Source organism: Carassius carassius, chromosome 3 (assembly GCF_963082965.1).
Source record: "Carassius carassius chromosome 3, fCarCar2.1, whole genome shotgun sequence".
Classification (NCBI taxonomy): Eukaryota; Metazoa; Chordata; class Actinopteri; order Cypriniformes; family Cyprinidae; genus Carassius; species Carassius carassius.
Window position 1 is genome coordinate 27,865,333 of NC_081757.1, and position 22,360 is coordinate 27,887,692.

Here is a 22,360-nt window from a genome sequence, read left to right on the forward strand (position 1 = left end):
TCTCATTTTAAGGGTAAATAATGGGTTTTCCTTGTTTGTAAACTCCTCAAAGATATATGATGTTGCAAAGTGATATAAGAGCAAATATGTATTGTTAAGTTCTCTTAGTGGTTAGATGCTGTAGATGTTTCTCTCTCTTGGTAGGCCTGTCGTTGCATTGCGGTGCAGGGAAAGAATGCAAGTCAAGCCAAACTTTCTTACCAGGGCACTGGCAAAAGCTAACATGTCATTAAATGTAAAATTCCTTTTTATATCACTCATTTAGCTCTGTGCAAATAATCATCAGGTTTTTGTGTGTATCACACTTATTTGTACGCGTTTGTAATTTGTGTGCGTGTGGGCTTTTGTTTGTGACTGGAAAAACCTCTGCATGTGTTTTTATAGCTCAGTGGACATTCTTGTCTACTAAAAGCCTATGGTTTGGTTTGAAAACTGCTTATTTGAATTCCCTCTGCCTCTTCCAAAGCATATAGTGTACTTTTCAATCATATACACACTTGTGTATTCATAGAATTTCCTGCTTTAACCTCGATACTTGGAATATTTGCAGACCACAACAGTGTGAACCATAATCTTTTTATTCTTTTTCATATATAAAGAAATACACAAAATACTTACAAACTTTTCCAGGACAACTAGAAGACTGAAACTGACAGAGAAAAGGTCAAACGAGGAAAATGCCTTCAACTGTTTGCCAGCACTCATTCGTTAAAAGGTTAGTTCATCCAAAATTAACAAATTGCCCGAATTTGTTCACCATCATGTTTTTTTTTTTTCCTTTTTCAAACGTATGACTTTCCTTCTTTTGTGGAACATAAAAGATACGCTACCAACTCTTTTTGGGAGAACTATAATTTTAAAACTCCTTCTTTGACGGTACAGTTCACATGCAGACCATTAAAAGCCTCCACTCTTTCAACCCATTAACGGGCGGCAGCTTTTTCTGGCCGTGACCTCTGGAGCTTCCCTTTGCTTAAGTGCTATTCTAAAAGAAGGTTCCTTGGGCTTTGAAAATCCACGTTGCCATGGTCACTGTAGTGCCATCTAAGTGGTGAACGTGAACTGTAACAGACCAGTGAGACTCTCTATGGAGCTGCAGTGCATTTCACACAATTCATCCAGGCTTCAACAATGAACAATCCTGCACCAATAATGTATAAAAAAAATATACAGAATGATAAAAAAAAACAAAAGTGTGTAAGTTTGGTCAAAAATTCCCATTTTGCATATACCTGTAAAAAAATATACATAAACATTTCCATAACATCTGGGAAATCCATAAGCACAAGGTGAGAAACAGTTAGACTGTCCTCAAAGGCAGTGAATCTGTTCTCCTGTCTAAATGCACATCTTACAACACCAAAGTCAACTTAACACCACAGAGTTTAAAGGTCCGTTCATACTTATAACGATAACTAGAACCATAACTATATTCATGGCCACACCAAGGGATGATAATGTTTATTTATAAGCTGTTCTGTCATTTGCTGCTTTAAATGATCAAGCTCTTTAAATTTGGATTCATGTTCTGGAAAAGAAATGTTCTGAAAGTGATTCCAAATCATTATCGTGTTATATAGCTGTGGTGTGGACTTCCTTATTCTTATAGAATTAGATGATTAAAGCTTTATAGTCATGGTTGTAGTTATCGTCCTTGGTGTATAATATAATAACCCATTTGACAACATTTGAAAAAGTTGTTTAGCATGCCACAAAAATGGGTTTGTGGAGGTGACTAGAACTGGAACTGAACAGGTGGTGTCTCGAGGTCAAATCCAGAGTGGTCTAAAGCTACATACCCTTGATTTCCTGCCAACAGATCAGAACTTCTTTGCAATAACCAAAATATCCAAAATTTTTGATAATCACAGTCTTTCAACAAAGCATTTCTGCTTTACATTCATCATCTGTCAGCCTTCCTGGCTAATTAACATTTCTTTACAGAAATAAATACACTTGGATAATTTAGTGAGCACACAAAAGGTGCCATCAGAATCTCACTGACTCATTGTGTCATTAGTGTGTCATCGGTGTAAGTGAGGCACCCATTTCCTCCTCGATCTGTGAGGCCACTTCCTGTTCTTCTATCATCATTTCTTGGTCATTGATTTGTGATGACATAATAGTCCCATAGTTTTCAACATCTCTGTCTTTGCAAGTCTCTTCTTCTCCCTCAGCCTCGCTCTTCTCCATTGCTGTGTCTGCTTGGGTGTGTTTCTCAGCAGTGGCGCCCTCTTCTGTCACCTCTAAAACACTGCAGATCTCCATCTCGTGGATCTCCACATCGAAGGGGGCCGCAGAGGGGACCGAAGGAGTGGACCTACAGCCCACACATGCCTGAGAGACACATTGCATATAAATAAAACGGTCACGACTGAGTGTTTAGTGGTGTATTGTGGGAGTTATTGTCTAACAGACTTAGACTTACAGAAATATTGATGGCACGAGGCAAGCGTCCAGTGCGGATCCAAGGGTGAACCTGGCTTAATTCGCTCTTCTGCTCCTCAGTGAAGCGAGGCTGCTGTTTCTGCATGGCTCTCAGAGCAGCACGGTCCGCTTTCAACACAGAATCTCGGTCTCTGTTACAAAACACATTTACTTGGTTAGTTAACTATTACCATTACAACTTACATTGGTCTTTTACAATGGGTTTGTAGTATGTTTATGGGATGTTAGCATGGGAATAAGACGTATTAAAGTGGTTCCCAACCCTGATCCTGGAGGCACCCCTACACTGCATGTTTTGCATGTGTTCTTAATCAAACACACCTGACTTAGGTCATCAGCTGATTAGTGGAGACTCCAAGATCTGAAATTGGTGTGTCAGAGAAAGGAGATGCAAAATGTGCAGTGTTGGGGTGCCTCAAGGACCAAGGCTGGGAACCACTATATTAAAGTATATGTTTGAGTCAGTAATGGTGTTGTATAGGGATGGGAATCAAAATCTGAAAATGATTCGACTTAATGATTCTGGTTCCTTCATGATTTTTTTTGTTGTTGTAATTTTGAGGAAGAATAAATCCAGAATTTGCTAGGCAAAGCCACCCCCCCCATTTACAAAATCTTAAATGGAACATAATTTTTATGTTTTGTTTTATTGTTGAATTGGTTCTTAATAAAAAAATAAAAAATAAAAAAAAATCTATAAAAAATTATTTGTTTTAAATGTAAGTGGCACTTGATTCCCAACTCTTGTGATGTAGTGAAATCAGTACAGTGTTGATATTAACCTGATGGGCAGCTGGTAGGTCATCATAGTCTTTTCATCTGTGTTGGCCATTAGAAGCCAGATGGGGTCTTGTAGGACACATTTGATGAATTCTGCTTCTCCATCACCCCCTGCTGTCTGCTTGTGGGAGTGGCTGTTTTCTGATGAGTCCACACTGCCAAAGTACTTGCTTGTATGGCTGCTCTGACTGCATCCTGTTAAAGTAAATGAAAAAAAGAGAGAAATTTTGTAATTTACTTTAAATAACACTCCTTAAGTAACAACTGCTGAATGGCATGCATACTAAATTTACATACTATCTGTGTGTTTACTGTGTATATTTATTATTATGTATATATATATAAACACGTATATAAAAAATATATATATTACATTTTTCCTTAATATATGTGTGTATTTTTACATAAATATACACAATACACACATATAGTATATAAACAAACTTATTTTGAATGCGATTAATCACGTTTTGCAGCCCTAATACTTACTGCCTAAAATGGATCCATTTATAACTTTGTTTCTACATTTAGTGAATAAATGTATTGCCACTTACTAGTTCCACTTCCCAAAGAGCTGCAGCCATTGGACCCTGATCCAGAAGACCCTAAACCAGACCCAGAGCAGCCTGTGCCTGATGAGCCAGAGCCTGAGGCGGCTGAGCCAGTGCCTGAGCGAGAATCCTCATGTAACAGCAGGTCCAGCAGATCACTGGAGGTGGACATGGCATCTTGATTGGACTCATTTGTTTCACCCTGCAAAGGCCATTAAAACCACAGACCATTACTAAACGACATGATATATATACACATATATATATATATAAATAAATAAATAAATGAAACATAATTTTAAATAACCAGTAAGCGAATTTATCCAAAATTCAATTTTCTTACATTTTCTTTCTCTCTTGAGTCCACTAGTGACCCTCTCTGATTGGAGGAGGCCTGTCCTCCTGCTCCACCTCCTTGTCCCACCAGAGGAGATGTGGTCTGTAGGCCTGATGCCACCTCAAACCGGTTGCTTGGAGACTCCTCCAGCTGCAGCAGATTCAACGGTGAGGAGCATCTGGACTGAAAGAGTGGAGACTCTGCTCCTTCTCTCTCATGGGCCTCTCTTTGGCTGTAAGACTGAGGGGTGCTGGAGCGAGAGTGGGCACGTGGGACAGGGGTCGGGACCTGACAGGGCGCCAGGGAGGCCGTGTTGACAGCAGGGAAAGGGAAAGCTGGGTTTGGGCTGTAGAAGGGCTGAGGCATACCCATGTTGGGCTGTGGGAACATGTAGTTGGGTAACACAAACGCCATCATCGGGTGGACCATGGGAGGTGCCATCTGTGAGTTCTGAAGGGGGAAGCGTAGCCCTGTTTGTGTGCTGGGATCCGAGATGGAATGGGAAAGAGAGGGATAGATGGGATATAAAGGAAGGATGCCAGGTGGGTATGGGACAGTAGGAACACTAGTTTGTGACCCTGAGGTGGGCCAGGAGGAGGAGCTGGCTGAAAGACCCATGGGTATGGAGGAATTAAAGGGCCTGTCCAGGGAGGGATACCCTCTTAGGGGGTCAGCTGGGCTACTAGACCCTGTCTGCTCTTTAGCTTCCTGGTGCTTCAGTCTTTTGCCTCCTCGACCACGTCTACGCCCACTACTACTTGCTGCTGGGTAATCACGAGAGCAGCGCACACCTAAAAATCAGGAGAAAGAGATACATTACTGGTCAAAGGTTTGGAATAAATATGAATTTGTTTTTTTAAAAGATGCCTTTCAAGCTCACCAAGGCTTTATTTGATCCAAAATACAGTAAGAACAGGAATATTCTAAAACGTCATTACAATTTAAAATAACTTCTCAAATGCTTTTCACGTGAATGTTTTAATATGCAATTTGTTGCGGTGTTTCCAAAGTTCAAGTTTCATCAGAAATCATTCCAATATACTGACTTGGGGCTTAATTATTATCGGTTATTAGGTGTTCTCAATCATTAATAATGGCTATTATTATCATTGTTGAAAACAGTTCTTGATGATTAACATTTGTGGAAACTTTATTGTCTTGTCTTTACTTGACGTCACTTTTTATCAATTTAATTGTGTCCTTGATGAATAAAAAGTCTTTTTTTTTTTTATCTTTCTTACTCCAAACTGTATTTTTCGTCAAACAAGCAAACACACCCTTGGTGTACTCAAGATACTTCTAGCAAAAACTTTTGCATGTGTTGTGTTTTTTTTGTTGCATGAGCACATCCTTACCTCTTGCTAAAGGTGCAGTTGCTTGTCGGCGCACAGCTGAGCTTGGGTCAAACACTCTGAGTTTGCTCAAGTCTCTGAAGCGACACATGAAGTTCTGCTCCTCTTGTTGTGTGTGAGCCGACAGAACCTCTTTTGTGAGATCCAAACATTCTCCTCCGGATCCTCCAGCTACCCCTGTTCCTCCTGCACCTCCTCTTCTCCCTGCATCCTTATCAAAAGCAGGGCTAGGGGGCAGAGAGGGCATCGTTGTGGGAGGAACTTGGGGTTGAGCAGCAGGATGAGCAGCATTTGGAGTAGACGAGGCTTCCTCCATTACGATATCTGTGGGAGCGAGGTAAAACAAGAAGAAGGGATGAGATAAAAAAAAAAAAAAACTAGTGCCCCAAAAACTGACCACAAGAAAAAGAAAGAAAAAAAAGAAAGACACTTGATTGCTATGCTTGCTCTGTTGTATTATACGTCTTTGGTGTCCTCTCTATTTCCTCTGTGATACACATACACTTGCCCACCTGACTCGGGAGGTTTCTTGTCCCCCACATGGACGATGGTGCTGCTGAAACTGCATTGAGAGGTGACCGAGGCTACACTTTCAGCTTTACTGTGCATGGCCATTGGGGGTAACAATGTACTCTCCTCTACCAGAGACAGAGACGGACCTGCAGGTTAGAGTATCTGTTAATACTAGTGTTGTAGTCAAGACCACCTAAACAGAGACCAAGTCGAGACCAAGACCAGAGTGTGATGAGACCAAGACAAGACCAAAACTTTGAGGGGTTGTGACCAAGACAAGACCAAGATTTTGAGGGGTTGAGACCAAGACAAGACCAAGACCAAACCGGCACTCCTGAAATTCATCTGAAAGACCCACATTTACTGACAGTCTTTTCAGGATTAACTTTTAACCCTGGGTAAAGTATAATCAGTGTAAAACGTGAAGCAAGATAACCCAGGATTCCTTTTACCCAGGGTTTAGAATGACCCAGGGTTAACTATTTCAAATGTGAAAAGCCCTTATAGAGCTGCTACCAATAAAATCATATCAATAACAGAATTCATCTTTGCTCTGCAGAGGTTGCACAGAAGCTGCATCTAAATATGTACAATTACAACTTCAGAAATATTGTTGAGATTAATCTTTTTAAAATAACATTTTGAATATAGAAATATAAAATGACTCTGAATACCAAACTAAAACCGCCAGTGGGTTAGGTGGCAGCAAATCACCAAGTCATTTATTCAGCCAATTCATTCAAAGCAACGGATTAATTCACTAACAAATCACCACTGTGTGCTGCTCAGAAACTCGCTACAGTTCTGCTATGGGATTTGTCTGGAACTCTTTTCGATACTGTTTTTCATTTTTTGGTCATTTGTATTAATTTTGGTGAAATTTTTGGTACAGTTCCCCATTATATTCTGACCGGACACAGCAGTATCAAAATAAATTACATTAGAAACAAGTTACTGATTGCATTTGGAGCAGTAAATCTACATCACATCAAGGTTGTTAACAGATAAATTGGACAATGCATCAACAATTTAGTAATATTTCTGCAATTGTGGTCTTGACTGGTCTTGAAATAAACTCCAGAGAGTCCTTTTAGTCTGAGACCAAGACAAGACCTAGTAAAAATGCAGTTGAGACAGTGAAAAGACCAATACCTTCACCAAAAAAAAACAAAAATGGTATTAAAGGGATAGAGCACCAAAAAATGACAAATCTGTCATTAACCACTCCCCCTCTCTTTGTTCCAAACCCATAAGACCTTTTTTCATCTTTGGAACACAAATTTAGATATTTTTGATGAGATCTGAGAGCTCTCTGACCCTGCATAGGCAGCAATGTAAATGTAATGTTCCCAGACCCAGAAACATAGTAAGGAAATCAATAAAATAGTCCATCTGACATCAGGGGTTCAATCATAATTTTATGAAGCTACAAGAATACTTTGTGCACAAACAAAACAAAAATAATGACTTAATTCAACAATTATTTTCCTCCAAATAATGTATTCCACCATTATGGAGAGTACTATGACGCATGCATATTGCTTTCCTCTGCACATAAACAAGTCGTGTTCTACGTCAACAGCACCAAGCGCAAGCCTTGTTTACATGCAGAGGTACTCTCGATAATGGCAGAGATGTGATTTGGAGCAGAATTGTTGATAAAAGTGTTATTTTTGCTGTCTATGCAGGGTCAGAAAGCTCTCGGATTTAATCAAAAATATCTTAATTCGTCTTCTGAACTGAGGCTAAACTGTAGATGAAAACAGTTCGTACGGGTTTGGAACAACATGAGGGTTAGTTCCATTTTTGGGTGTACTATACCTTTAAGACCAGTTTTGAGTAATACAAAAAGTTAATGCACAGCATATCTTTAGTACTGTAGCCTATATATACACAATATATCAATTGTATATAAACTCTGTATAAACTGTAACATATGATAATCTGTGAATAAAAGTATCAATTAATTAATTATTTTTTAAAAAGAAATACATTTCTGACCCCAAACATTTGAATGGCACATTTCAAAATGCCAGCGGCCAAATTTGGCAGTATTCTAATGTAAACACTACCATTTGCAGAATCATTTTTGCTGTATAATACATTAACTGTATATCATTTTTCATTTATTTATTTTTTGTATGCAAATCACTTTTAGCAAATAAATTTGTCTGGCTTAAGGTAGAATTATGAATTCTGTCAAGCTTATCAGAAAGTCTAGCTCACAAACATTATTTTGCAGTGCTTTCTTTTCAGTAAAATAAATCAGGCCTACTGGCCAAATGTCACATTACATAACCAATGTTCAGGCTTGCACTAATTAGAGCAAATAGAAATGCCACTGTAACCTTGTAACATTTATGTAGACCTTTATGTAAATAGAGTGTGCTCAAAACAGGCACTTCAGTGTTCTGCTGTATCAAAATCTGTATCATTAAATTCAATTTGAATAGTAGTTGTATTGTAATAGACTGTAGACCTGTAAATGAATTTAATTAGTACTGTGCTGCATTAGTTTATCATTGGACCATCACCTTTAGCATTGCCTGGAGCGTCCTGCTGTTTGTCATCATCAGAGGTGGAGGAGGCAGTGCAGGAGGAAGAGCCACACTTCCTCTTCACCGTATTTGGGATGTTACAGCTCTCCAGATACCTGATGAACCAAATAAAACCATAAGTCCATGACCTGGCATCGGACTGCCATCACAAGGACTAGAGATGCTCATTATATAATAAAACACATCATCAGTGATAGACATCACTATAATGACTATAACTACAAACCTAACAATGCTATCCAAGGAGTTGATTTGCTGATAAGAATAGGTGGTGGGTGGCTCCTTCTGCACGATCATGGAGGGTGCGGAGCTCTTCGAGGGTGGAGCAGCACTAGGACCGAGACTGCCGCCCAGCTCTGCTGCTTCAACTGCTTGCACAACAGCTATTTATCAGACAGAGAACATCTTGAGATTAATATCTTGAAAAAAAATGTTAACAGAGCAACTGAAGGCTGTGTCTTTACAGTTACTATGAATATACTGCGAGTGCTTGTGTACCTTCAGAGGAATGTTTCTTAGGAGGAGGTCGGTTGCGGGATTCAATGAAGACTTGTTGTCCGCTGGTCTTCACCATGTGAACATCTTTGCAGATTTGCTGGAAGGTCATCTATTTGAAAAGCAGTTCATTTAATTTAGGTTTACTATCCATGTCTGGCCTGCCTTATGAACAGCACTAACAAGCACCTCAATACTTCATAGTGTTCAAGGTCAAGAGAAAGTTTGTTTTCGGTCGCATATGGACTGAACCTGCTAAAATTGAGAGGCTTACATTATGTTTAAATATTAAACATTATTACATGGGGTTTGAGTGCTGTGTCTTTAAACACTCACAGGTTTGTGGAGCTGCGAGGGGTCCTCTAGACCTGGTCCACTGCTGTCTGATGAGGAGGCGGCACTGGGCTGGTGCTCGTGGGATCCATTACTGGCCAGACTACCGTAGCCATGAGAGCTGCCGCTGTGGACGGGCTGCACCAGGAGCCTATGGATATGCTCACTGAGCTGAACGATGTCTGGGGACAGAGTCCGCTCCTCCGGACCCCTCGGCAAGGTAAAGACATCCTCATTCAGTGGAGAGCTGGAAGGAAAGAATCAAGAGGTAACTATGTGTATGTACAGAGTACAATAATTAGAATTTGTTTTTGTTAGTGGTGGGGATTTTTAATTATTCTAGGGAATCATTTTATCAAAAGGCTTCAGTTCAGAGTCACCTGATTCAGAGACTTTTTCTGTGGTACATCAATACACCAGTACATTAGGAGGCAAATAGTGAGTTTCTTTTGAGTGCTATGAGCAAGTCATTAAATCAGTCACTCAAAGGATTTGTTCAAAAACCTTTCAGAATTTGAATGTTATATTGTGCATTACATTAATGACCATACCGAGACCAAACCAATGTATTTTCAAAAGGGACTCACAATTACCATAATTTTAATTGTACATGGTCATTGGTCCCAGCTTCCCCTTTTTCATGATCTGAATGAGGCAGTAATAATGTGTGCATGTATACAGTTTGTGGAGAAGCACTCTGAGTCACCCCAAGTTGAAAGAAAACTAAAATAAGTTGTTGAGCTCATGAAAAATCTGTCTGTGTCCACATGACAGAGCATGTGCTTATGAGTTTGATTGAGTGTGGACACATTACATACCAGTGTGTAGGTGGCATGTGATGGAGGAATTATGGGTGTATGCTTGTGTGTTTATGCTGTGCACATGTCTAGATGTGTGAAAATGTAGAAAATCGAGTTGTGCACTGAAGAGGGAGCTAGTTGTGCATATTACTTTGTGTTACACATGTAAATTACAAAGGAACCAACTAAGAATTTTTTTTTAAAAGAAAGTTTCATGAAAACAATTAATATTTCACAGCAAATAAATGCAGCCTTGGTGAGCGTAAGAGACTTAATATTCACTACTTCAAAAGCATTTTAAAAATCTTATCATCCCAAACCTATGAATGGTAGTGTATCAATATAAGATCTGTCTCTTATAAGTCTGATTTGAATAGATAATGTCACATGAAGAAAGGAAGTTATGCTTTCTGAGAGATAGTTTTGTGTGTAATCTGGTTCTTACGTTCTGACTTTGTGCCGGCCAACAATGAAGGCCACTTTCCTGCTCCAGGGGTTAATGAAGGAGGACCAAGAGGTGTCGATAGTCAGATACTCTCCATTTTGTGCGCACATCCGCAAGGGAGCGTGATCAAACGGCTGCCCTGCAAACTGAAGAACTGAAAGACAAAGGAAAAGTCAAAATTTAAATAAAAAAAGGAAACGGACAGAGGTTAGAGAGAAGAAGGGAGAGTGACTCACTCTTCTTATGGATGGCCACCATAATGGGTCTGTCATCTGGATGGATGTACAGCAGGACTGGGGTTCCCACAAGGTCCTGAGGCAGGTACCCCAACAGAGGAACTGCCCGCTCATCCACCTCCTGAAAGAGACAGCTGGGGGTGTGACTGGTGGTGAATATCCTCTTATCTGTAGGAATGCGAGGGGCTGAAAGCAGGATTGAGAGAAAGAGAGAACAAAACCAACACAGAGTTAAAAAAGGCATTTGTATTTTTTCCATTTGGTTCCAAGCATTGTGAAAAAAATACAATATACTTGTTAAACAAAAAATGTACCCTCATATCCTGAGTGCACTCTCTCTGCGATGAGCAAACAGCAGGGTTGAGGGTAAGCCGCATCAGAGTCTTGGAGCGTGAGCAGGTAGGGGGTCAGTCTGAACGGGTAGTACCTCACGTCGCCACTGGTTGAGATGTCTCCACTGATGCGACAAAACATGGACTTCTCTTGGGTGCAGTCCGCTGGTGGAGAGACTAGTGAAAAGATAGATCAAAGTTGTTTAAAACTGTAATTGTATGGTAGGGGAGGTACAGAGGTCTTATGATGGCATCAAAAAGATGGATGAATCCAGGTAAAAAGAGAATTCTGTCCCTTCACTAAAAGTCCACTGCACCAAAACTTTGACGCTTCTGGTAAATGGAAGCTCAACCTCACTGGTTGCTATTGCGATCTCTTCATTTACTTTACATATATATATATATATATATATATATATATATGTATATATTTATAACACAACCAAAACACACCATGTACAAACATACCAGAGCCGATGCAGGAGGCCCAAGGAGGTAGTTTGCTGGGTGCAGTATTGCTGTAGAAGGTGCTCACATCCTGGGGGGCCAAAAGCTCAGAAAACAAAACTCCATGCAGCTTCTCTGGCTTACTGCGCAGAAGAGATGAACCCTGTGGGGATATGTACACAACCTTCCCTGACAGGAACGAAACCGCCATTGAGAAAGTGTCCTGCACAAGAGAAAGAGACACTCTTTTGTAACATTCTAACAAACACTGTACACAGTATCTGCATGACTGAGAAAAGCTGTGTAGCATTTTACAGAGAGAGGACAAAATGAAATTTGGGATGATTTTGCTATCTAGAGCGTGTCTGTAACCCACGTCTTATCTTTGTTTTTGCTGACAGAATTAAAAAACCAGTAAGCCAGTAACTGCATTGATGAGACTGAAACTACTTTTCATGCAATAGTTTAATATTGTGTTACTACCAGAGAGAGATATGGGTTTGTGTGCAAGTCAACGTACTGTATTTTTGAGCGTGTATTCGGAGGTGATATTGTCCAGTTCTTCAACAGTGAAGGTGGAGAGATCCAGACTACAGCCATGACACTCCTCAACATTCCACTGGTGATAATACTCCTGATTGGCTGCAAGAAAAATACATAAAAAGTCTTTGACATTAACATCACTGTACCCACAAACTCCATTCCTGTTATAGGTGAAATGTATAATTCCTCTGCTTCTAGTGGTACCAAACCAAATTACAAAAATAGTGATTATTTTCAAATGCTTCATTCTACAAATGGCTCTTAGAATAGAACTGAAGAACTAATTTTCACACTGAAAAAAGTTGCATACATCATTCCTTTGACTCAACTCAACATATGACACAAAAACAACATATGAAACTCCCACTCACCTTTGACTTGTCTGACACAGCTGAGGGCGTATTTGAGGGCGTTAAGAGTGCTGGAGCGTCCCTTCATCTTTCTCTCCGGTGGCAGACGGATCTTCAGCTCATTCAAGGCTCTCATCAGCTCTTTCTGGGTCTGGACCCGAGCAGACTGATTACTGCTGCAGCCGCTGGTGGATGGCGGGTCTTGTTCAGAGCTGGCGCTCAACAGGCTGTAAGCCAGAGAGCTGCTGGGTGGAGATGGGCTGTGAGAGTTTGAGCTGAGGGACAAGGGATCAAAAACAAGAGTTATTACTTAATAATTACTTATAATTATTACTTATATATATATATATATATTAGTATTACTTATTATAATGATGTTAAGAAACACATTTCAGAATTTAATTTTTGAATTTGAATTTTCTAAAAATTAAGACTCAGCCACACCTTCCTAAAATACCTCATTCAAACATTTCCCCACAAATCTACGTTACTGTGTGGGAAGATCTGCATACCAAATGTTTATGCAGAGAAAAAGGCGTAACTTTTATTCTCAATGTAGTATTGTAGCCGCCGCCATGTTGTGGAGACGCTGTGTGTTTCCAAATATGGTAAGGGCCGAGGTATTCAGCCAATCACAATGCACTGGATAGCTGGCCAATCAGAGCACTCCTCCCTTTTCAGAATGATGAGCTTTGTAAAAATCAAAGTGTTCCAGGAAGGCGGGGCATACAGGAGCAAGAATAATGTGTATTATGTGGAAAATAACGTGTTTTTTTAACCCTAAACCACGTAAACACACTGAATTACACCAAATACACAAAATAATGTTCTTTTTAGCAACATCATATGACCCCTTAAAACATTATCATTTGCATTTGTGTTTATTTTTTTTAATTAATAATCATTTATTAATCTTAATAATTTTTGTAATCTTAAGGCGCCCTCGAACGATTGCCCCAAACTGGGCCCCCGGCTGAGAATGCTCAAATTAAAGGTAGACTAATAAGAAAATTTTGACTCTCATATTGTTTAAACCTGTTTGCTGTTGTTGTTTTCTTATCTCACCTCTTGTTGCTCTCCGTAGTCTCCAGACACATGCCTGAGTCTTTTCCATTCTGACTGGAGAAACTCTGATAACTTCTGTTCGACTGCCTGCATCTGGATCCATTCCCTCTCTCACTTTCCCTCTCCCCAGAATCATTTCCACTTGATAGTCCATCCGTATCATCGGAATTCGTCCCTCCGTTGTCACCTGTGGATCCTTTGGGATCAGATACCCCTCCTGGAGATGATCCTGTCCCGCTATTCACCGGATTTGATGAGGGAGAACTCTCCCTCATGCTGCAGGATCGGTTTACAATCCCTGCCTTTTTCTCGACCCCTCCTGCTCCTCTGTCTGTATCATTGCTGGGGGCGGAGTCTGAGTTGTCATCACTCATAATAATACTGTAAAAATATGCAGTTGCCGAGGTGATAGGATTCACCTGACAATAGACTACACAGAGTTGAAGAAGTTCACTATGTTGGACTGCCTGAACTACAGTGGGAAATCATTTTGGTGCAAAAATTATTTACAGATTTGAACAGAAAACAAAAATCATGTTTTTTTCAGGTGTCTCACAACCCTGTCCTTGGAACCTCAAATCAAGTAGTGCAAGTGGGAAGTGTTTCGCTAACTGCAGAAATCGTTGTTCAGTTCAGAAAAACAGACACAACTGGTTGTTATGAAACAGACTTGGCTGCTGCGACGGAGGCAGATGGAGTGTGACAGTGAAAAGGAAAAAAAAAAAATGCAAAAAACAGCCACTGAGAAATTAGGCTTCTTGTTGGGTTCTGGCCATTCGGTCTCCGTCTCTTTGGCCTCTGTGGCACTCTATCTTTTCTCAGAGGACAGCTGCCAGGAAAAAAGCAAAAGAAAAGGTAAGTATCAGTCTGAAACATACACATGTACAACAAAACAGACTGAGTCGGTTAGTCATCTTGTATTACGTAGCCCCATAAAATCTAATGGCTATTATTATATGAGAACATCCTGTTCTTTAACAGGAAATGCTACTCAAGGAGGTTTTTCAAAAAGGTAAATTGTAATTATAAGAAATTTTGCACAGGCTCAGTGGGATGCTGTATGTGACAGCTCAGATAATTCACTCTCCGTGTTGGCAACTACAGAGGCTTTTTCTAGTCTCCTTGGTAACTAAGAATACTATGTAGAATACAAGGATCTATGAGAGACACCAAGACATCAGTGTTTACCTCAAGATTAGGGTGACCAGGTTGGTTTCTATTAGGTGTTCCAACTCGGGTATTCATTTGCATAAAGCTCTGGGTCTCTTGTCATCAGAAATGAACAGCTTTCATTTTAAAAAGGATGAACCTTTCAAAAATGTTGGGTCAGTAAGAATCTTTAATAAAAGCTATTCATTAAAGAATCCTGAAAAAAAAAAAAAAAACATACCACGGTCTGACAAATAATTATAATAATAAAAAATTAAGCAGCACAACGGTTTCCAACATTGTACAAATAATAAGAAATGTTTCTTGTGCACCAGATCAGCAAATCAGAATAATTTCTGAAGGATCATGTGACACTGAAGACTGAAGTAATGGCTGCTGAAAATGAAATGCAATACATTTCACAATATTACTGTTTTACTTTTGATCGAATAAATGCAAACTTGGTGAGCATAAGAAACTTCTTAAAAAAAAAAAATCTTATTAAACACCAAACTTTTGAATGGTAGAATTACAGGGAGTTGTAGTAATTTGGCTTTTTAGGGCTTTAAAAAAAGGAAAGCCACGCACCTTGGACAGCACATTTCCATTACACAGTTATTTCCGAGTGATCTTAAAACAGCATGCAACTTCCCTCTTCACATTCATTCTCCACCTTTATCCCTCAAGAACACTTAATCTCATAAGACTCTGTTCTGTCAAGACTTTTTTGTATTTCCTTTCTGGGATTGTTACTGTCATCCTAATGATCCGACACCATTTGGAGCTGCTGAGTTTAGACCTGTACACAACTGTGAATGAGCATGTATTGCAAATAGCGCCTCTAAGCAAGCAAGAGAAGTAATACTAAATATTAAGTAAAAAAACTCTAAGCCAATCAGTTATTCTCAAGCATATTAACTGTGATACAATGTATAAATAGACAGGGGAAAGTGGCTGCTGGTACTGAAAGTAGTAATGCATGTAAATGCAATCCACATTTTATTCCCAATGCAGTAAACCCCACTGACCCCATTTGCTTTCATTTGCTAACCTCAAATAAATCAAAACCCTGTTTATTAATACCATTCATATTTGTATATGTGAACATTTCTTATCAGTTGCTTCCAGAGGGAAATCATACATCAGGACACTTTGTTAGACTTTACAGACATAGATTGTATTCCAAGTCTGCACAGCTTTGATCAGCATGAACCTTTTTACTCAAAACTAGTTTAAATGTCCAACAAGCCATTACAAACAGCACAATAAATAAATAGACCAACCAAAAAGCTATATATATATATATATATATATATATATATATATATATATATATATATATATATAAAACAAACTATATTAAAAAACATATTTCCTAATTACCCTCCCTTGGTCTGTTAATAATCTGCTGTCGTGTGCCTGATCTTATATTGGTACCTTGGCAATAATCTCCTATTAAAAAAGCTGTCTATTACAGAAACATAACTTGATTAAAAACATCTAAAAAAAGAAAAAAAAGGAGTGAAAAGATAAATGAAAAAAAAAAAAAAAAGTAATATTCCAAAGCGCCAAACACGATGCATCACAAGTTTAGTTTCCTACATTCCCTCTGGGGAACAATGTGGACGTGCACGGATGAAGGTGTGGAGAACAGACTGATAAACTAGTTACATTTTAATCAGACACTCTCAAGCCACCTGATATACACAGTTCACCCTCTGTTCCTGAAGTAGTTTCTACTGAGCGACACCGTTGCTGTCTCCACAGCATTTCGACTCCATTACAGTCGTGATGCTCTTGCTGCCTAAGCGCACGTGTCTGTTGATTCCCTCAAACTGAGCTTCAATCGTTTCAATCATCATAGAATCCATGCGAATCAGTTGAATGCATTTTTAATGACTTTTAGACAGTCACTTATCTCCACCTACTGACGTAACGATGTAACCTGCACAAAGAGTTACAAATCCCAACCACTAATAATGGGATATGGCCAAATATATATAAAAAAATCTGTTTCTGTAAAAGTGCATGACCCAAGTAATCCAAAGCCTAGGAGCTATTTATCTAAAAAACAAGGTCATCATAAGCATGGTTTAATATTGGTGCCAGGTGCTTTGACAGACTACTTGTGGTAATGTGGAGGTGTTTTTATCTACTGAAATTTACTGACAGACTCAATCTACACTCAGTTTTTGCACTTTTTGGGTAAATTAAACTACTAGCAACATAGTTGTCCCTGCAAATTAAACTGGAAAATAATTATACATCAATTTCCAGTAAACATGCAATAAATAAATACCAAGTAACTGGGACTTGAAGACTAAATTACTCAAATGTGAATCTAACCTAATCTCACTTTTGCTTTGATATGCAAAGACTGTAATTACAGACCTGAGGTACACCACACATTTTTACCTAACTGTCACCTAGTCTCACATAACCAAACTTTCAGCTAACAACATACAGTCTGATCCACCCTGCAGCATATTTTGGCCTAGAGCTGCACACTTAAGACAGGAATAGACCGCCTGGTGAACACGTACAGCATGATTAGTCTGTCTTGTATTTACATGTCATTTAGGGGCAGGTTTATCTGAAATTGTTCTACAGTAGTTGAATTGAATAAAAACTCATTTAATGGCACAGAAGTCCTAATCCATGAACAGCTGCACAGAAAACAATGAAATAAACAGAAGAGCAGAGGCGTCATGCCCATTCATTTTTGAGCAAAGTGGATTTTGAATGCAGCTTCCAAAAAAAAATAAAAAATAGCCAAACAATTTTTTTAATATATATTTCATACAATCACACCGGTGTGATAAGAATGTTCTCTGCAGCACAACATCAGCTGCTAAATTCAAATCTGGCACAAATCACATTGGCTGGCGCAGAGCCAGAAACAGACACGTTTTTACAGCGCTTTTACAGCCTTATAACCATTAATGCACAATTCTGTTGAGCTTATGAAAGCAATCAGAGGCATTCAGATAAGTCATTGCTAAAATACTTTTTTTTTTTTTTCACTCATTCGCCAAAGGAATCCTGCTCTCTGCCGATTCTCAAATCAGAAACAACAGATGTGCTACAATCCGTGTAGGATATTCATTTCACAGTGTAAACAGCTTCAGTGATTAGAGTTTTTGAGAGTGCTTAAAATGATTTTTGCTTTCTTTCTCTACAGTGAAAGTGTTATAATTAGTTACTTTTTTTAGTTTTTATTAAATTAACATTAAATACAAAGTCAGTCGTGTTAAAAATATTTTATGGCATGGCAACCAGGGTTTGTATGCATAGTTATTAGATTACACTATTAGGCTACTTTGCCCATCGTCCATTATAGATCAACTAACATTATTTATAAAAGGTGCAAAATGCATTTACCTACACATATTTGAGAATCAAGATATTTCATGATATAGTTAACACGTTTGGGAATATATCTCCTTTGCAAATACAGCAGAAAGACATTTGACCAATACAGGAACTAAATGCCACAGACTGACCTCCCAGTAAAATACAGAGAATAAAAACTGGGGAAGTGGACAACAATATACTATACTTTGATTGTAATATTACTTGTCAGTTAACATTTATTATTTATTTACTATGCAATCCTTGAAGAATGACATCATATCATTCCTCATTAATTCATTAAATTTTGTATAAATAAAAAGGTGTAACATGTTAAATGAGAAAGTATCAAGAAAACATTACAGATTGTAGCTTTAGAAAGAAATATTTGATTTGATTCAACAAAACTTATCACACAAACATTTAGGCTACAATGGCCAAACATAAACTATGAAACATAAAAGAAAGGTAATTTGAGAAACAGTTCAATACAATGACAGTCATTGGTAACAAAACAGCTTTGTTACCAACAGTCTTCATAAAACCTTCTTTTATGTTCGACAATATTCGGGACAAAAGCAGCACTCGAGCAATATGCTGCTCTCCCTGTGTGATATCGTATGATACACATGATAAACTCATACAGGGGCATTTTTTTGCACCAATATCTTGAATTTTAGGGCATTTCTGCAATTTATGGAGTTGCTGCCTTGCATCATATTTGTCAACAGTATGAAATGTAAGATGATGTAGAGGTCTGGGGCCGGGGCTAGTGCGTTGACTGATCACGTTATTTTTCATAACTAATTAAGTTGACGAGTTAAACTGACAGCCCTAATATATACACACAATTGACCTATTTTGGCAGTTTAACATTCCCCTGCAGTTCCGTCATGAACCCCTAGGAGTTTGTAACTAATAGCATCACGATTCCCTGCTTTGTTAGTTTTAGGAGGTCAGTTTTGAAGGCTTTACCATCTTACCCACAACAATATTCATTTCTGACGATTATGATGATATTTCAAACCCCTTAATGTTAAGATGAAATTAATACAGGACGTTTGCCTCACTTTCACACGGTTTCCCTGCTATTTCTCACATAAATACCGATTTAAGTTACTAATGTAACTTTCATCTTTCTTTTAACAGGGATTTTTGGGGAGTCTGATGAAGTACTCACACTGTGTTTGCTCCGTGCATGTATGCATCACGGTTTCATTTGACCTGCATGCACAGAGCTACGTCATCAAAAAAAAGGTGGATAATCTTATAGCAAACCACGGAAATAAAATAAGCTGTTTTAAAACATTAGTATGGTGGTATGACGCAACGGTCAATGGCTAATCAATTAGCGCTTCTATTTGTACAATTCATCCAAATCAGCACATTCTGCTGGACAAATGTAGCATTGTAAACATGTGATTAGAAATGTAACTTAACAGCCGTCAGAAGTATAAGAGGTTAAATATGGATTTATCTTAGTGCTGGCCTTACCTTGTAAGTTAGATCTTACTGTTCGGTTTCTCTTGAACAAGACGACAAATTCGTCATACGTCGGAAGAGTATCGCAATGTGTTACTGATCTTATGAAGTCGGCTGAATATAATGGGTCCACTCCACTGACATTGCGCTGCTATTGTGCGCTAGAGATTTGTTTCCTCAAGACACCAGACACACACGAATACACGTGCTTTCCAATCTGTCCACAAATCTTTTGCATCGAGGAATTCTATTGGTTGTGCTCGAAGACAGCCACGAAATTGTATTGGGTAACCCCGCCCATTCACAGCGAAGTGTTCGCTGATTGGCCAATGCCAAGGACGCTCGGCACATGTTTATCTGCTGTCACGTTGCAGCGCGCCTGTTGTTCTAATACATGAGCGCGAGCATGTAGTGGGCAGTACGACACATTCTTGTTGTGCTGATGTAGATTCACATAAAAAAACAAGGTTGACCCATTTTAACCCATCAAGCAGACTGAACTAGAACAGAAGCAGTTATATTCATGTGATTATTGACACCCTTATTATTAATAAAACTACACAAAATAAACGTACAGCAATGTTTGACTGCTTAATTTTGATGAAACATTTTAAAACGTTTTACAGGTCCCTGGTTTTCAGGGACCACGCGAAAATCTTGAAAAATCGCTGAACTGGTTCTTTGAAACGAGCTTTAAAATCAGTGGGACTTCCCAAAACTACTGTTTTACATGTGATGATTTGCACATCTCGATTGAAAAACCTGGTGGTGAATATGAGCCATGCACAGTTCCACGTGCCTCAGAGGCAGCCTGTTGGTGACGTCAAACAGCTTCTGCGACGCCCTCAAACTCACGTGGCGGGTGGCGTGGCTCGCTGGTGCTGTGCGGATGAATTTATCACCTCCGTCAGAGAAGCGTTAGTATCAGGGTGACCTCTATTTACCCGATTGGTAAAATTGGGCCCTCTGCTTGCCAATGTCTATCGAATATAATTGGGAGACAGGCAGCCTGCATTCAGTAACCCACATTTGGCAGTTGTAATTTTGCAGCAGGCAGCCACAACAAAGCAGGATTAATTACTCTCCAAGTAAACATAATATGTACATGTCATATATATATGACTCTGGACCACAAATATGGCTATATTTAACACCGCAGCATGACAGTATCTTGTGCAATGCCATTTAAGGGCTCAAAGGTCAAGCACATTCAGCTGAGGTTTCCTGCCTTGCCAAACATGTACTGCACTTTCTCTGGATTCCCAGAACCTTTTTACAATATTATGTATTTGTAAGTTTTTTTATTATTATTATTTTTTTTTTTACTTGTATAAACTAAAATCTAAAGAGAATGAATAAATCACATATTCATGAATGTTTCATGATTCTCGTGTTGTGTACTTCACCCCGTCACACTGGTGGAGAATGCGGGCATTGCAGTGAAGAAGCCGTTTACTTGGTTTATTGACGGACGTTTTTTTTTTTCGGGGTTGTTTTCTCACATCCCCTTCCTGTTTCCCCAGGTGGCGCTCCTCCCCCAACGATGGAGGATCTGTTGAAGCACCTCACCGAGGTGAGCATCCACCAGCAACAGATTATGGAGCACATGGCCTCCCAACAAGGAGAAACGGAACGAGAGCTCGCCGCCCTCCACATGGCGGCCGCCCCACGAACTCCGCCTCCTGACCCCCGAGCCCTGGCTACCCAACTAATCCCGAAAATGACGCCGCATGATGATGTCGAGACATTCCTTCAGATGTTCGAGGCGATCGCCGTCCGCGAATCGTGGCCCAGGGACGAGTGGGCGCAGATCGTGGCGCCGTTGCTGACGGGAGAAGCACAATGGGTGTACTTCATGCTTCATGCCCCCGAGCGGAGCGGCTCTTAAGAAGAGTTGAAGAAAGAAATCTTGGGGCGGGTTGGACTGTCGCCCATTAGTGCCGCCCAACTATTTCATGACTGGTCCTACAATCCACGGCAGCCCGCCCGTGCGCAAGTGACCGACCTCTCACGCCTCGCCCAACACTGGCTACTGGCCGGGGGTCCCACCGCATACCAGGTAGCGGAGCGCGTTGTAGTGGACCGCCTTCTATGGGCCCTTCCTCGCCCTCTCCGGCAGGCGGCCGGTATGCGGAACCCCACCAACATCGACTAGCTGGTGGAGGCCATCGAGCTGGCGGAGGCCACCCAACACCGGGAGGCTGGGGAGCGAGTGCCGCCCTTTCCCCGAAGGGTGGTCCAGGAGCGACGAGCACCGGAGGGCACCCAGCGACCAGTCGGCAGGCCGGTGGTTCACGGACCACAGGATGAGCCCATGTCCACCGAAGCTCCTCACTCCCCTGGACGCGCTTGGCTGGCAGGCTGTGCCATCCACGCAGAAACCCCAAAGCGGGCCCCACGGGCGGAAGTGAAGATAAATGGCCGGCCGGTCCTGGCCCTCCTCGATTCAGGCAGCGCGGTCACCCTTTCTGCTGACAGGTGGGACAGGCCTGACAGAATCGTTTCACCTTGGCCTCCAGGCCCGGCCAGTGAAAATGGTCGCGTATGCGTTGGATGGTGTTTTGGGCCCCCAGGTGGTCGGACATGGGATGGGCATGCGCCAGTTCCATCACTGCTCCTGTCTTGGTCCGTGGGACCACCAGCAAATTTTTCTCCTTCCCCCTTCGCTGGGTAACACAGTACAGCAGGCCGTTTTTGACCACGAAGTGAGGTGTTGGGTGGGGTGCCGGTTGGAGGTCCTTCCCATCAGCGACCCTCACTTGGGCCCAGCAATGTTTGAGGCGGTCGTCCTCG

The 22,360-nt window shown here is 40.3% G+C and overlaps 1 protein-coding gene across 3 annotated transcripts; it reads right to left on the reverse strand.

Annotated features, from left to right (window-relative positions):
- Window positions 1-562: 562 nt before the first annotated feature.
- Window positions 563-14,441, reverse strand: LOC132124444 (period circadian protein homolog 1-like). Of its 3 annotated transcripts, none has more exons than XM_059535454.1 (18): window positions 13,586-14,441; window positions 12,542-12,795; window positions 12,148-12,269; window positions 11,649-11,850; window positions 11,163-11,357; window positions 10,849-11,034; window positions 10,613-10,766; window positions 9,371-9,614; window positions 9,038-9,146; window positions 8,766-8,922; window positions 8,534-8,634; window positions 5,981-6,133; window positions 5,472-5,792; window positions 4,123-4,907; window positions 3,783-3,981; window positions 3,231-3,423; window positions 2,429-2,579; window positions 563-2,337 (listed from the first exon to the last, which is right to left on the reverse strand). In XM_059535454.1, exons 1-18 carry the CDS (start codon window positions 13,957-13,959, stop codon window positions 2,017-2,019), a joined length of 4,221 nt encoding a protein of 1,406 aa, XP_059391437.1. In that variant the 5' UTR covers window positions 13,960-14,441; the 3' UTR covers window positions 563-2,016. The 3 variants fall into 3 exon arrangements, with proteins under 3 accessions (XP_059391437.1, XP_059391430.1, XP_059391446.1); XM_059535447.1 differs by having other exon boundaries at window positions 5,981-6,127; window positions 8,516-8,634; XM_059535463.1 differs by lacking the exon at window positions 5,981-6,133 and having other exon boundaries at window positions 8,516-8,634.
- Window positions 14,442-22,360: the final 7,919 nt, after the last annotated feature.